At 48.1% G+C, this 13,755-nt stretch overlaps 2 protein-coding genes across 2 annotated transcripts; both read left to right on the top strand.

Moving 5' to 3' along the window:
- Positions 1-6,056: 6,056 nt before the first annotated feature.
- On the top strand, positions 6,057-7,636 carry LOC119331950 (protein JINGUBANG-like). Its single transcript, XM_037605128.1, has one exon. The coding sequence runs from the start codon at positions 6,296-6,298 to the stop codon at positions 7,454-7,456; it is 1,161 nt and encodes a 386-aa protein (XP_037461025.1). The 5' UTR covers positions 6,057-6,295; the 3' UTR covers positions 7,457-7,636.
- A 451-nt stretch (positions 7,637-8,087) lies between these two features.
- On the top strand, positions 8,088-11,068 carry LOC119327371. The gene is made up of 2 exons (XM_037600488.1): positions 8,088-8,219; positions 8,415-11,068. Exon 2 carries the CDS (start codon positions 8,415-8,417, stop codon positions 9,006-9,008), a length of 594 nt encoding a protein of 197 aa, XP_037456385.1. The 5' UTR covers positions 8,088-8,219; the 3' UTR covers positions 9,009-11,068.
- Positions 11,069-13,755: the final 2,687 nt, after the last annotated feature.

Here is a 13,755-nt window from a genome sequence, read left to right as displayed (position 1 = left end):
TTTGAGCATTTTATATACGGAGGCAAGGGGTACCCCTAGACACAAAAAGTTGATCCACGTGATCATATTCTTAGCCGTGTACAGTGCCCCCTTCCACCATAGTCCTCGATAATATTGTAGTGGTGCTTAGGCGAAGCCCTACGACGGTAGAACATCAAGATCGTCACCACGCCGTCGTGCTGACGGAACTCTTCCCCGACACTTTGCTGGATCGGAGTCCGGGGATCGTCATCGAGCTGAACGTGTGCTAGAACTCAGAGGTGCCGTAGTTTCGGTACTTGATCGGTCGGGCCGTGGAGACGTACGACTACATCAACCAAGTTAACGCTTCCGTTGTCGATCTACAAGGGTACGTAGATCACACTCTCCCCCTCTCGTTGCTGTGCATCACCATGATCTTGCGTGTGCGTAGGAAATTTTTTGAAATTACTACGAAACCCAACACTTATAGCTCTAGTGCACCCGTTGCATGGAAATCCCTACTCACTCACATTGATATCTATTGATGGGCAACTTCATAGCCCGTTGATACACCTAGTTCATGTGAGACTATCTTCTCCCTTTTTGTCTTCTCCACAACCACCATTCTATTCCACCTATAGTGCTATGTCCATGGCTCACGGTCATGTATTGCGTGAAGATTGAAAAAAGTTTGAGAACATCAAAAGTATGAAACAATTGCTTGGCTTGTCATCGAGGTTGTGCATGATTTAAATATTTTGTGTGATGAAGATAGAGCATAACCAGACTATATGATTTTGTAGGGATAGCTTGCTTTGGCCATGTTATTTTGAGAAGACGTGGTTGCTTTGTTAGTATGCTTGAAGTATTATTGTTTTCATGTCAATATTAAACTTTTGTTTTGAATCTTATGGATCTGAATATTCTTGCCACAATAAAGAAGATTACATTGATAAATATGTTAGGTAGCATTCCACATCAAAATTTCTGTTTTTATCATTTACCTACTCGAGGACGAGCAGGAATTAAGCTTGGGGACGCTCGATACGTCTTCAACGTATCTATAACTTTTTATTGTTCCATGCTATTATATTATCCATCTTGGGTGTTTTATATGCATTTATATGTTGTTTTATATGATTTTTGGGACTAACCTATTAACCTAGAGCCCAGTGCCAGTTTCTGTTTTTTCCTTGTTTTTGAGTTTTACAGAAAAGGAATACCAAACGGAGTCCAATTGACATGCCAATTTTTGATGATTTTTTATGGACCAAAAGAAGCCTCCGGAGTAAAAGAGTTGGGCCAGAAGAGTCCCGAGCCATCCACGAGGGTGGAGGGCGCCCTACCCCCCTGGGCGCGCCCCCTATCTTGTGGATGACTCGGAGACCCCCTTGGCGTGAGACCGACGCCGAAAATTCCTATAAATACAGAAACCCCCAGAAAAAAACCTAGATCGGGAGTTCCGCTGCCGCAAGCCTTTGTAGCCACCAAAAACCAATCGGTACCCTGTTCCGGCACCCTCACCGGTGGCCATCTTCATCATCCCGGCGCTCTCCATGACGAGGAGGGAGTAGTTCACCCTCGGGGCTGAGGGTATGTACCAGTACTATGTGTTTGATCTCTCTCTCGTGTTCTTGATTTGGCACGATCTTGATGTACCGCGAGCTTTGCTACTATAGTTGGATCTTATGATGTTTCTCCCCCTCTACCTTGAAATGGATTGAATTTCCCTTTGAAGTTATCTTATCGGATTGAGTCTTTAAGGATTTGAGAACACTTGATGTATGTCTTGCGTGGGATACCCGTGGTGACAATGGGGTATTCTATTGATCCACTTGATGTATGTTTTGGTGATCAACTTGCGGGTTCCGTGACCTTGGGAATCTATGCATAGGGGTTGGCAGACGTTTTCGTCTTGACTCTCCGGTAGAAACTTTGGGGCACTTTTTGAAGTTCTTTGTGTTGGTTGAATAGATGAATCTGAGATTGTCTGATGCATATCGTATAATCATACCCACGGATACTTGAGGTGACATTGGAGTATCTAGGTGACATTAGGGTTTTGGTTGATATGTGGCTTAAGGTGTTATTTTACTACGAACTCTAGGGCTGTTTGTGACACTTATAGGAATAACCCAACGGATTGATCGGAAAGAATAACTTTGAGGTGGTTTCGTACCCTACAATAATCTCTTCGTTTGTTCTCCTCTATTAGTGACTTTGGAGTGACTTTTTGTTGCATGTTGAGGGATAGTTATATGATCCAGTTATGTTATAATTGTTGAGAGAACTTGCACTAGTGAAAGTATGAACCCTTGGCCTTGTTTTGAAGCATTGCAATACCGTTTGTGCTCACTTTTATCATTAGTTACCTTGCTGTTTTTATAATTTTAGATTACAAAAACCTATATCTACCATCCATATTGCACTTGTATCACCATCTTTTCACCGAACTAGTGCACCTATACAATTTACCATTGTATTGGGTGTGTTGGGGACACAAGAGACTCTTTGTTATTTGGTTGTAGGGTTGTTTGAGAGAGACCATCTTCATCCTACACCTCTCACGGATTGATAAACCTTAGGTCATCCACTTAAGGGAAATTTGCTACTGTCCTACAAACCTCTGCACTTGGAGGCCCAACAATGTCTACAAAAAAAAGGTTGTGTAGTAGACATCAGCGTGGGGCAGACGGCTCCAGCGGCGACCCGCGGCGGCTCCGGCGGCTCCAGCAGCGACCCGCGGCGGCTCCAGCGCCGACCGCGGCAAGCGGCTCCAGCGGCGGTGGCGGGTGCGGAGAGCCCGGGCAGCCGGAGGCGGGGGCGCGACTGCGGAAGCCGCATCATGCGAGGAGCTGCAGCAGGGGCACGACAGTGGCGAGCCGTGCGTGGCGGAGGCGCGGCCCGGGCGTAGCAGGTGTGGGCGAGCGCGCGTGGTACGGGGACGGGGACCATGTTGCGCATGGCGAGGGGCGGCCACGAGCGCCGCGGGCGCGCGCATGCGGGTGCGGCTCGGAGCACGAGCTCCGGCGCTCGGCCACGGCGTTGATGCGGCAAGTAACCGAGTGGGGGAGTAGAGGGGAAGCAGCGGGCGCTCACGATGGTGACGGGAAGCTGCACGGGGTGGTCGGGGATGCGGCGAAGAGCGGCTCCGGTAGTTTGCGGTGCGGCGAACTGCTCGTGAGGAGGAGAGGTTGTGCGGGCGAGAGGGTCACCGGAGAAAGAGATCGATGCGGCAGCGACCTTCACCGGAGGCGGAGAAGATGAAGTACTCCCGCGGCGGTTGCTCCGCACGCACGCAAGGCCGCGACACACCAGCACGGCCGAGGCGGCTCCAGCCGACGTGGTTGTGCCGCTGTCTCCAGTCCTGACCAACGCCGGAGAGGTGCTTCGCTGGGGTGTCGCCATGGAGAAGAGTGCGGAGTGCACAAGAGGTGTTCGAGGAAATGCCAGAGAGAGAGAGGAGGAGGAAGGAGATTGATGCTGACAGGTGGGTCCATCCTGTCAGAAAGGCGTTTAGAAGAGGCGAATCAAGCACTTTCGCGACATGGTAGTTTTTAGTCAAAGATTAGTGAAAAGTGATAGTTTTTTGCTCAAATTTGTAAAGTGATAGTTTATAGCCACGGTTTCACGAAATGTGATAGTTTTTTTGTTAAATACTCTAGACGAGGCCACCGCCTGCTCTCGAAGTCCATGTCCCTGTCCAGTACCAATCGTGCACAGAATCGCCGCGCTGTACTGCAAGCTCGGCGCCCCTACGGGTGCACGGCGCCTCATCGAGGGAGCGTCGCGGGGTGAAGCGGAAGGAGGCTGCAAGAAGGTGCTCCAGCTGCACGAGGAGATACCCGCGGCATCCAGCAGGGTAAGTGTGGAACACCCGCTTCGTGGTGCCCGACATTGACGAGGGCTCTAAGGAACATGCACTCGTGTACCACAACGAGCCATCTTTTTTTTTTACCTCTCTTCAAAAAAAAAACGAGCAATCTTTTTTGATTTTGCTCCTATCTCTACATCTCTGCTTAAATGGTGCTCACAGCGAAAGCTGGTTGCATTTTACTCTTTTCTACTCTCTCAGATCCTAAATATAGTTATGTCTTTTTAGAGATTCCAACATAGACTACATACGAAGCAAAACGAGTAAATCTACAATCTAAAGTTATGTCTATATACATCCGTATGTAGTCCGTATTGAAATCTCTAAAAAGACTTATATTTAGAAACTGAGAGAGTAACATCCAACAGTGATCTTGATTTGCTAGTCATGCTCTCTCTAAGTAAGTGACATGGAGACTTTTAGAGGCACTTACATTGCTGATGCAAATGTAGTTATACACAGCATGTGAGATCTATGAATATGCCGAATGCTTTTCTATAGAAGCTTTAACAGTGGTCCCAGCTCCTGTATGGCTATCCTTATCTCAGTTTCTGTTACATCATGTTTCAACGACCTTGATGATCATAAAACAATCCATGATGCAGCTAGTTAAGTGGTTGTCTGCCTCTTCTTGCATATTGGGAGAGCGATTGGCTTTCTCAAACTTGTCTTGTCCGCTTGTCTCTGCTCCCTCCTTATGTAGTACAGTATCAGTTTTCTTCTTCTTCTCACAACCAATATATTTCTGCTTTTTCTCCACCCGGAATGACCCAAAACGCCTAATGCTGTTTTGGAAAATGACTGTAGGTCACATACTTAGTATAAGCTCCAGGCTTGGAGGAGACTGCCTTTTTTGCAGTTTCCAACTAATTTACCATGCCGACATATTTATTTAGTCCAATATTTTTCATATTATTTATATAATCAAGTGGGTTTCCGGATGGACCTGCGGGCCAAAAAACCTGGACCTGAAGCTAATTCCGATCGTCGAAAAGCTGAGCCGGGCAACAAGGAACAGATCTGTAGGGCATCACCTGTATCCCATTATGGACAACTTTTAATCATATTTTGGTCAGTTGTTGCGCAATACATCACTATGAATGGATAATTTAGCTAATCCTGTCTTGAGAATACCACTTTATATTTTAGAATCCTTTCAGTTTACAGGTTGTGTGGCTGTGCGCTTCAGGCCACTGCTGCTGATGCTGAGTGAGACTGTCAGCTAAAGCAACACATTTGATTCAGTGCTTTCCCATAAAACAGCAACGCCACCAGGTTTGTTTCTAGATCATTAAGTTTACTCCCAATTGAATGAAACCTCAGTATACATCCTTGCAAATAGGCAGTAGCTACTCCAGTATTTTGTGTTTGAGTGTGAGATAAGCGTCGCATTGATGAGGCTCATGAAGTTATTGTTCTCGCGGAGTGGGTTATACTGAATTCATGCTCCAGTCAATTCATTCAAAAGTCTGAACTGTGGGAGAGGGTCGGACATTATACTCCAGCAGGTCACGTAGCTTTCCAGTTTTATGAAACATAGCAATTAGCAATATTCAACAAAATCGGTACTGATTTGTCTCTTTTGTTTTTTAAACAAGGCAGTACTGATTTGTCTCTGGAATTTATGGTGGATGGCGTATCTTGGTGTTTGATAAACAGTGCTCAATAAATGGTTTCCTTGAGTATGTTTGCAGTGATGTATGCAATGGTGCAAGGAAGTGATGGACCTTATCCGTTATGCTTATCACTCTCGAGTGAGCTGCACATGGAGAAAAGATCAGATGACGGTCCAGCCTGGAAGAACATGCATGCTGGAAGGTGGGGAGAAAGGAAAGGAAATGAAATGAAGCTATATGAGCCTATATGTACACCCGAACTAGCAAGGCAAGTCCATGTTACCCTGTTAGGCATAAACCCCGTGATCTGTTATGCATGCCTACTCCACTGCCTTCTTAAAATCTCATCTTCTTTTTCTGCGAGAATTTTTCACTTTCCTGTACGATAAATAACAACTGCATAGAAATGCTGCAATTGATTTTAATTATGACAGCATTTTATATACCAGGAATCCTGTCCTCATAATCTAACGCGTTTTCAGCCAAAAAGGGAAGAAATTCTAAAGCATTGTAAGCCGCCTTTTGCCCTACTTGTGTACCTGTCAGTTGAATTTTTTCCTCCACTCCATCCATTTCGAGCTTTCTAAAACACATCGATTACAAGATAACAAGAATCCATGTTGAGCCCACTTGCCTTCTTGCTGTGCTGCTATAAAGATGCGTCACTCGTCAATCTCCACAGCCTCTTACTATAATCTTCTGTGTCTCTCTCTGCATGCACATTGCTTGCTTGCCTATCTCATTGCTTTTGCATAATTTCCCTCAGATCCTGTCTTTCTGCTATTTTAATCCATGATTTCATCTTGCAGTTGCAGACAAGAACAGCGAGGCCAGCTCCAGCAATATGAGCCTGAACTCTGAAGAAGGTTTGATGTGCAAAGATATATCGCACTCGTCGCAATCTAGTGCCCCTTCCCTGGCCCATCCCCTGAGCCCATGCCGCTACCAGTGCGTCTCCACGCTCAGAGGCCACTCCTCCTACGTCTCTGGCCTCGCCGTCGACGGCATCTCGCTCTACGTCTCCTCGTCGGACGGACACATCAGGCTGTGGCCACTGGACATGAGCAGCACGACCGTGCAACACGAGGGCTCTGTTGTTGCCGCCACCAATAGCTCCATAAAGTGCCTCATGGCCACCAGCGATGGTCTCGTCAGCGCCCACCAGGACGGCAAGATCAGGGTGTGGCAGCAGGCCGGCCGGCGGAAAGGCGGGAGCAGCCACCTCGCCCTCCACGGCGTGCTGCCGACCACCGCGGACTGCCTGCGCACGTTCCTGTTCCCCAAGAACTACGTCGACGTCCGGCGGCACAGGAGCCGCACCTGGGTGCACCACGTGGACGCGGTCACCGCGCTCGCGCTGTCCCCGGACGGCGGGTACATGTACTCCGTGTCCTGGGACCGGAGCCTCAAGGTGTGGCGCCTTCCCAGCCTCCGCTGCGTGGAGTCCATCACCCCGGCCCACAACGACGCCATCAACGCCGTCGCCGTGTCGTCGGACGGGCACGTCTACACCGGGTCGGCGGACCGGACGATCAAGGCGTGGAGGCGCCACCCGGGGCAGAAGAGGCTCGCGCTGGTCGGCACCATGGAGCGGCACAGGTCGGCGGTGAACGCGCTGGCGATGGGCGTCGGCGGGCTGGTTCTCTACTCCGGCTCGTGCGACCGGTCCGTCGTCGTGTGGGAGGGCTTCGACGCCGGAGGCGCGGCGTCCACCAGGACTCTCAGGGGGCACGCTGAGGCGGTGCTGTGCCTGGCCGCCGCCGGCGATGTGGCGTGCAGCGGGTCCGCGGACAGGACGGTGAGGGTGTGGCGACGGGGAGCGGAAGGCGAGTACTCCTGCTCGGCCGTCCTGGACGGCCATGGCGCGGCCGTGAAGAGCCTGGCATTGGTGTTGACGGGAGGCGACCACGGCAGCGAGCGCGAGGAGAGCCCGCGCGGTGGCTGCTCCGCGCTGATTTGCAGCGGTTCGTTGGACTGCAATGTGAAGATTTGGAGGGTGACTTGACTTGGTTTGTGCTAGGACTAAGCCGGCTTCTGAAACTGAGTTGACGAGAGTCTTAAAGCTGCACCGTGTTGGAAGGCTTGGAGCTGTGCTTCATGACTGCATTTTGATCCGTGCATGCCATGAAGATCGGGCCTTTGTCTCACTGGTTATCTTGTGTACTTCCATGGTGCGTTTTGGCGAGTTCACTGGTCTTCAAGTTGAGTTGAGTTGAAGGGAAAGTGTGTGTTTGGGAACGGGAGTGTATGTCCCAATCGGGGTGTCTCAGCTAGTTTGTCACATGTGTTTGCACTGGCGGCGCTGAGGGTATTCATGTATATTCGTATGAATACCCATTATTGAGCGCAAAAAAAATATTAATACATAGCTGCAACGCACGGCCCACCGCTCGCTCCCTTCTCTCGCTCGTTGCCTCGTTCGGTCGTTCCCCAATCCCCTCCCCTGCTCGAGCCCTAGCCGCCCAGGCCCCGCTCCCGCTCACCGAGTCACCGGCCGCCGCCCCGCCCTCATCCGCTCAGCGCCGCCGGTGCTCGCCGACGTCGCCGTCCGCCGGCCGCCCCTCAGACTGCATCGCTGCGAGCCTGCGACGCCGCCCCGCCCCGGCGCTCGCCGTCGGCCGGCCACCCCTCGGACTGCATCGCTGCGACGCCGCCCCGCCCCGGCGCTCGCCATCCGCCGGCTACCCCGCCCCAGCCGCCCATCGCCCGCCGCGGCGCCGCCCAGCGGCAGCTTCTTTCTCCCGCCTGCGTCAGTGCCCTGCGTTCAGGTACAGTATTAAAGAAAACAAAGTTTCAGTTTTTTAGTTGATTCGATTTTGCAGCTGGAGTAGGATTCTTCCTTGTTTTGTTAATTTGTAGACAGTTTGTAGGATTCTGGCTTGTGGATGCAACGCACGGCCCACCATCATATCCTGTTTGTAGTCTGTAGATGCTAATTTCTTCCTTGTTTTGTTGTAATGTAGATGAAGAAGAAGAATGGGACTGGTGGTGGCAATAGGATTCTGGCTTTGTGGGAAAAAGCTTCAAAAGCAAAGAAGATTGATGAAACTTCTACACCGAATCAGAGTGCAGCTGCATCGGGTACTTGTACCTCTCATGTTCAGCTTGAGAGCAATTTGCAATTGGCGTTAGTGCAAGCACCGGATGCGGAATGTGAACCGGAGAGCAGAGAAGCAACCCCAACCCCAATTGATAAAGATGCTGAAACAAGTGATGCAGATGATGAACCAATGGAAGCAGATTTGGAGGCACTCGAACATGATCCTGGGAAGCGGATTCCCATCTCAATGTATGCTGTCAATGACCAAGATAGAGTAAGAAGAAGATATATTGAGATGAAGCCATGTCAACCAAAGAATCATAACTTTGAGTATACAAATAAAAGTGGAGTTGACCGTCGCTTTTGTCGTGCTTGGTTTAAAGAATTTCCATGGATTGAGTATAGTGTGACAAAAAAAAGTGCTTTCTGCTTTGTTTGCTATCTGTTCAAGGATAAGACAAAATATCCCGGTGGAGATGCATTTGTGAAGAATGGATTTAGGAACTGGAACATGTAATCGAGATTGAAGAAACATGAAGGTGAGGTTAGTAGTGCTCATGCTGAAGCTCAAGAGAAGTATGATATGTTCACTACACCACAAGCATCATTTAGGGAGTCTTTTGCTTCAAACACCTCACAATATAAGGCTTTGTATAAGCAGCGTTTGACATGGACACTCAAATGTTTGAGATTTCTATTGCACCAAGGCTTGGCATTTAGAGGACATGATGAAAGTGAAAACTCACTAAATAAAGGAAATTTTCTTGAGCTTTTAAATTGGCTAGCTGGAAATTTTGAAGAGGTTGATAGGGTTGTTCTCAAAAATGCTCCACAGAACTGCAAGATGACTCACCATGATATACAACATGAGTTAATAAAATGTTGTGCACAGGAGACTACAAAATTAGTCATTGAAGAACTTGATGGTAGCCACTTTGCAATACTTGCAGATGAGTCTAGTGATGTGTATCAGAATGAACAGTTGGCAATTTGCTTGCGTTATGTTGATAAGAAAGGAAGGGTTGTTGTAAGATTTCTTGGTGTTGCTCATGTTCAAGATACTACCTCTTTGACACTTAAAGCTGCAATTGAGCAAATGCTTATGAAGTACAATTTGACCTTTGCAATGGTTCGTGGGCAAGGATATGATGGAGCTAGCAACATGAAAGGTAATGCTAATGGCCTAAAAAAACTGATTATGGATGAGTCTCCTTCTGCCTACTATGTTCATTGTTTTGCCCATCAACTACAGTTAACTCTTGTTGCTGTTGCTAAAGAGAGTGGTGATTGTACTTGGTTCTTTCAACAACTTGCACACTTGTTAAATGCTCTTGGCATGTCTTGTAAAAAGATGAGAATGCTTCGTATAGCTCAGGCTGAGGAACTCATTGATGCATTGGAATTGGAAGAAGTAGAAATGGGGAGTGGGCTGAATCAGGAAATGGGTTTGGGAAGGCCATGTGATACACGTTGGGGCTCTCACTTCAAAACCGTGAACCATGTCATCTGTATGTATGGTGCAATACGACGAGTCCTCATCAAGATTGGAAAAGAGTACCATGGTGCGGAGGCGCAAGCGGCTCTAACCATATTGACACCATTTCGATCATTTGAGTTTGTTTTCATGGCACACTTGATGCAAGAAATATTTGGATACACAGATGAGTTGAGTAGAGCTTTGCAAAAGCAAGACCAAGATATTGTTCATGCTATTGAGCTTGTTGATATCACAATGTATCACTTGGAGGGTTTGAGGACTGATCCTGGATGGGATGATTTTCTCAAAAAGGTCACATCTTTTTGTACAAAGCATAAGATCAAAATTGTTGATATGGAGGGTCCTTACTTTCCCGCTGGCCGGCCTAGAAGGGGTTTCTTTAATGGTGCAACGAATTACCATCGCTTCAAAGTTGATATGTACGTGAGTGTCATTGATAGTCAAATTAGTGAGTTGAATGGCAGATTTGATGAGGTAAACACAGATCTACTTTCTTGCATGGCAGCATTTTGTCCACTTCGTCTATTTGCTGCTTATGATCAAGAGAAATTGGTTAGGCTTGCTACAAAGTTTTATGCTAATGATTTCACAAGTGATGAACTGGCAAGACTTCCATGGCAACTAAACATGTATGTTACTCATGTGCGTAGAGATGAAAGGTTTCAAAACTTGAAGAATCTGTGTGAGCTTTCAGTTATGCTTGTTGAGACAAACAAGCATGAACAATACTATATTGTTTACAAGCTTCTTAAATTGGTATTAATTCTGCCAGTAGCTACTGCTAGTGTTGAAAGGGTGTTCTCTTCAATGAACTATGTGAAGAATAAGCTAAGGAGCAAAATGGGTGATGATTACTTGAATAATTGTTTGGTTACATTTGTTGAGAGAGAATTCTTCAATCAAGTAAAGGATGAGGATGTCATCAATCTCTTCCAAAAAGGCGATCGCAAAGTTATATTGTAAGATGGGATATCATCAATCTGTCAATCAAGAGGTACTGGTGTCTTTATGTTTATGTATAATTAGTATGGTTTGATGCATTAAAAATTACTATTGTTGTACTGGTGTCTTTATAATACGTTTAGAGTAATTTTTTTGTGCCAATGAATACCCAGCCTCAAAATCCTGGCGCCGCCACTGTGTGTTTGTCCATGAATATATGCACTAGTGGCAGTGGCGCGATCGGTCGGCTACCGGAGTGGTCAGAATTCAACGTGGAAGAACTGTGCAAATGATGATAACCGGTTTGCTATTCCTTAGTCGTCCTATAGGTACTTAGAATAACTTCAATGGTACAACCCATTTCGTCTGCGGTTGTTCGTTTGGGTCGGCGCGGATAGAAAAGGCGGCCCAAGCCCAACGCGCTGACCCAAACGGACGCGCGTCCGTTTTTCGTCTGCGGGCGACCCATTCCCGGCCCATTTTTTAGCCTGATTTGCGTCGGCGCGGACACGTGACGGACGCGCGCGCGCTCGCCCTCTTTCTTCACCGGGCCCGCTGGTCGGTGGCACATTGGCCTCCCCTCTCACCACCCCCCTCCCCCGGCCAACAAGCAACCCTCGCCCCACCTCCTCCGTCACCGCCGCCGCCGCCATTTTTGCCGGCGACTCTTCCAGCTGCCGCCGGCTCCACATCCGCCCAGCAACGCCGCCCCTGCCCCCAGTTGCCCGCCGCCGCCGTTTTGCCGCCAGGAGCAAACTGGTTCCCGCCGCCGCTTCCCCCACCGCACAGCCGCCCGCGACCAAGAAGACGCCTCGCCTCCCCCGCCACATCCGACCGGCACGCTCGTCGGACGCCGTCACACTCGTCGGACGCCGGCAGGGCAGCTAGCTGGCCTGTGGGTGCCGCGTCTCCCCTCGCCGGCCGTCTCCTTCTTCGACACCCGCAAGCTGTTTGACAGTTTGCCAAGGTACGAAAATGGACTCCGCCGACGAGTTCTTTTTCCATAATTTCCTTTGCGACTCCGACGATTCGTCGTCCGACGACGAGGAGGAGATATTGGCTGCCGTGTTGTTCCACCGGTGAACTTTACTGTCAACGGCCACAACTACGACAAAGGGTACTATTTGGATGACGGTATCTATCCTCAGTGGACCACTATTGTCAAGACAATACCCAACCCTGTAGGAGAGAAAAGGAAAAGATTTGCCCAAGAGCAAGAGAGTGCTAGGAAGGATGTCGAGCGTGTCTTTGGTTTTTTGCAATCTCGATGGGGCATCGTTCGGTATCCTGCTAATACTTGGAGCACGCAGAAATTATGGGAGGTGATGACTGCTTGTGTGATCATGCATAATATGATCGTAGAAGACGAGCGCCCGGAACGTCTGTACGATCAAGGCTTTCAGTTTCAGGGTGAGAATGTTGTGCCTGAGCATGGAGTAGCGGCAACATTTGAGCAGTTCACTCAGTTTCATGAGGACATGCGTGATTGGGAAACTCACGTGCAAATGCAAAATAATTTGGTTGAGCATATGTGGACTCATGTTGGCAACCAGTAAATGTATCTTATTTTATTCGTTTGCAAAACTATGTGAAACATTTTTATTTGTATTTGCCTTGTAAAACTATACTATTTATTTGGGCGGCTAAACTATTTTGCTTGTTATTTCATTTCACAATAGGGTTGAATGCAAATTAATGTAAAATTAGGCGGCCAGCCGGCCATGCTTGCACATATAGGCTGGCGCGTTGGGAGCGCTGCCGACCCATATAACAAACAGGGCGGAAGCCGGGCGGGCGGCCGACCCAAATGGACAAAAAGCGGACGAAATCGCCGTCCGTTTGGGTCGTCCTGTTGGAGTTGCTCTTATTGGTCAATCAAGTTATATGTGATCAATCCCACAAGAAAAAAAGGTTATATGTGATCAAGCCTACCACTAAAAATATAATTGTTGTCATGCAAACTTGTACTCCCTCCGTTCCAAAATAAGTGTCTCAAGTTTGTACTAGCTTTAGAGCAATAATACGGCCGTTCAGTTAGAAATAAAGAGTTTTGTTACAGATATATACAGCAGCAATACTGCCTGTCCACCTTATGCATGAACCACACGGACTCAAACTCATTCATCACCCATTCCTGGAACAAACTCATCATGCATGCTAAACGTGCTTGGCTTGGATAATGCCATCTGTAACCTCTTCCAAACCTCCCCAAAGGCTGATTATGGATTTATAAACAAATGCTTGAGGACAATCAGCAACCAATCGGTCAATATTAGTGGATAGATCTTGAGACTACAGCTCAAACCAGATCGTTTGTTAGCTGTGATAACATGATGTAATGTCCAAGTCATGGTGGTCACCAGCGGATTGGGGACGATAAAAAATCGAGGGCGTGGAGCAGAGGAACCGAAGAACAAGGGAATACTACAATAGAAGCACTACTTTGTGTCCAAAAATAAAAAAGAAATAAACGAGGGTCAACGGATCTTCGACGGCAACAAAGTTGCGTCGACGAGGTGGCATGGTCGTGCAACATGTGAGAGGGGTGGTGGCGACGCATACAAGAAGTGCTCTAGGGAGGTAGGAACGACGGTGGAAGGGTGTTGGGCCCGTGGCCACATCAGGTGAGAGAGATTGGAGTTGGTGAGCGATGGTTGGCTCGGGGAGATATAAGCTTTATGGGGAGAGAGAAAGAGAGAAGAAGGATTTTGGTGTGCCAGGGGTAGCTTTGCAGTGAGCCCAACTTGAGGTGGTGATGGACATGGATAAATGGGAGAAATGGCGAATCAGAGAATTTTTTGACAAATTTCTGACATTTAGGAGA

The sequence above is a fragment of the Triticum dicoccoides genome, chromosome 7A, assembly GCF_002162155.2.
Source record: "Triticum dicoccoides isolate Atlit2015 ecotype Zavitan chromosome 7A, WEW_v2.0, whole genome shotgun sequence".
Lineage (NCBI taxonomy): Eukaryota > Viridiplantae > Streptophyta > Magnoliopsida > Poales > Poaceae > Triticum > Triticum dicoccoides.
This window is presented reverse-complemented; position numbering and strand designations above follow the sequence as displayed.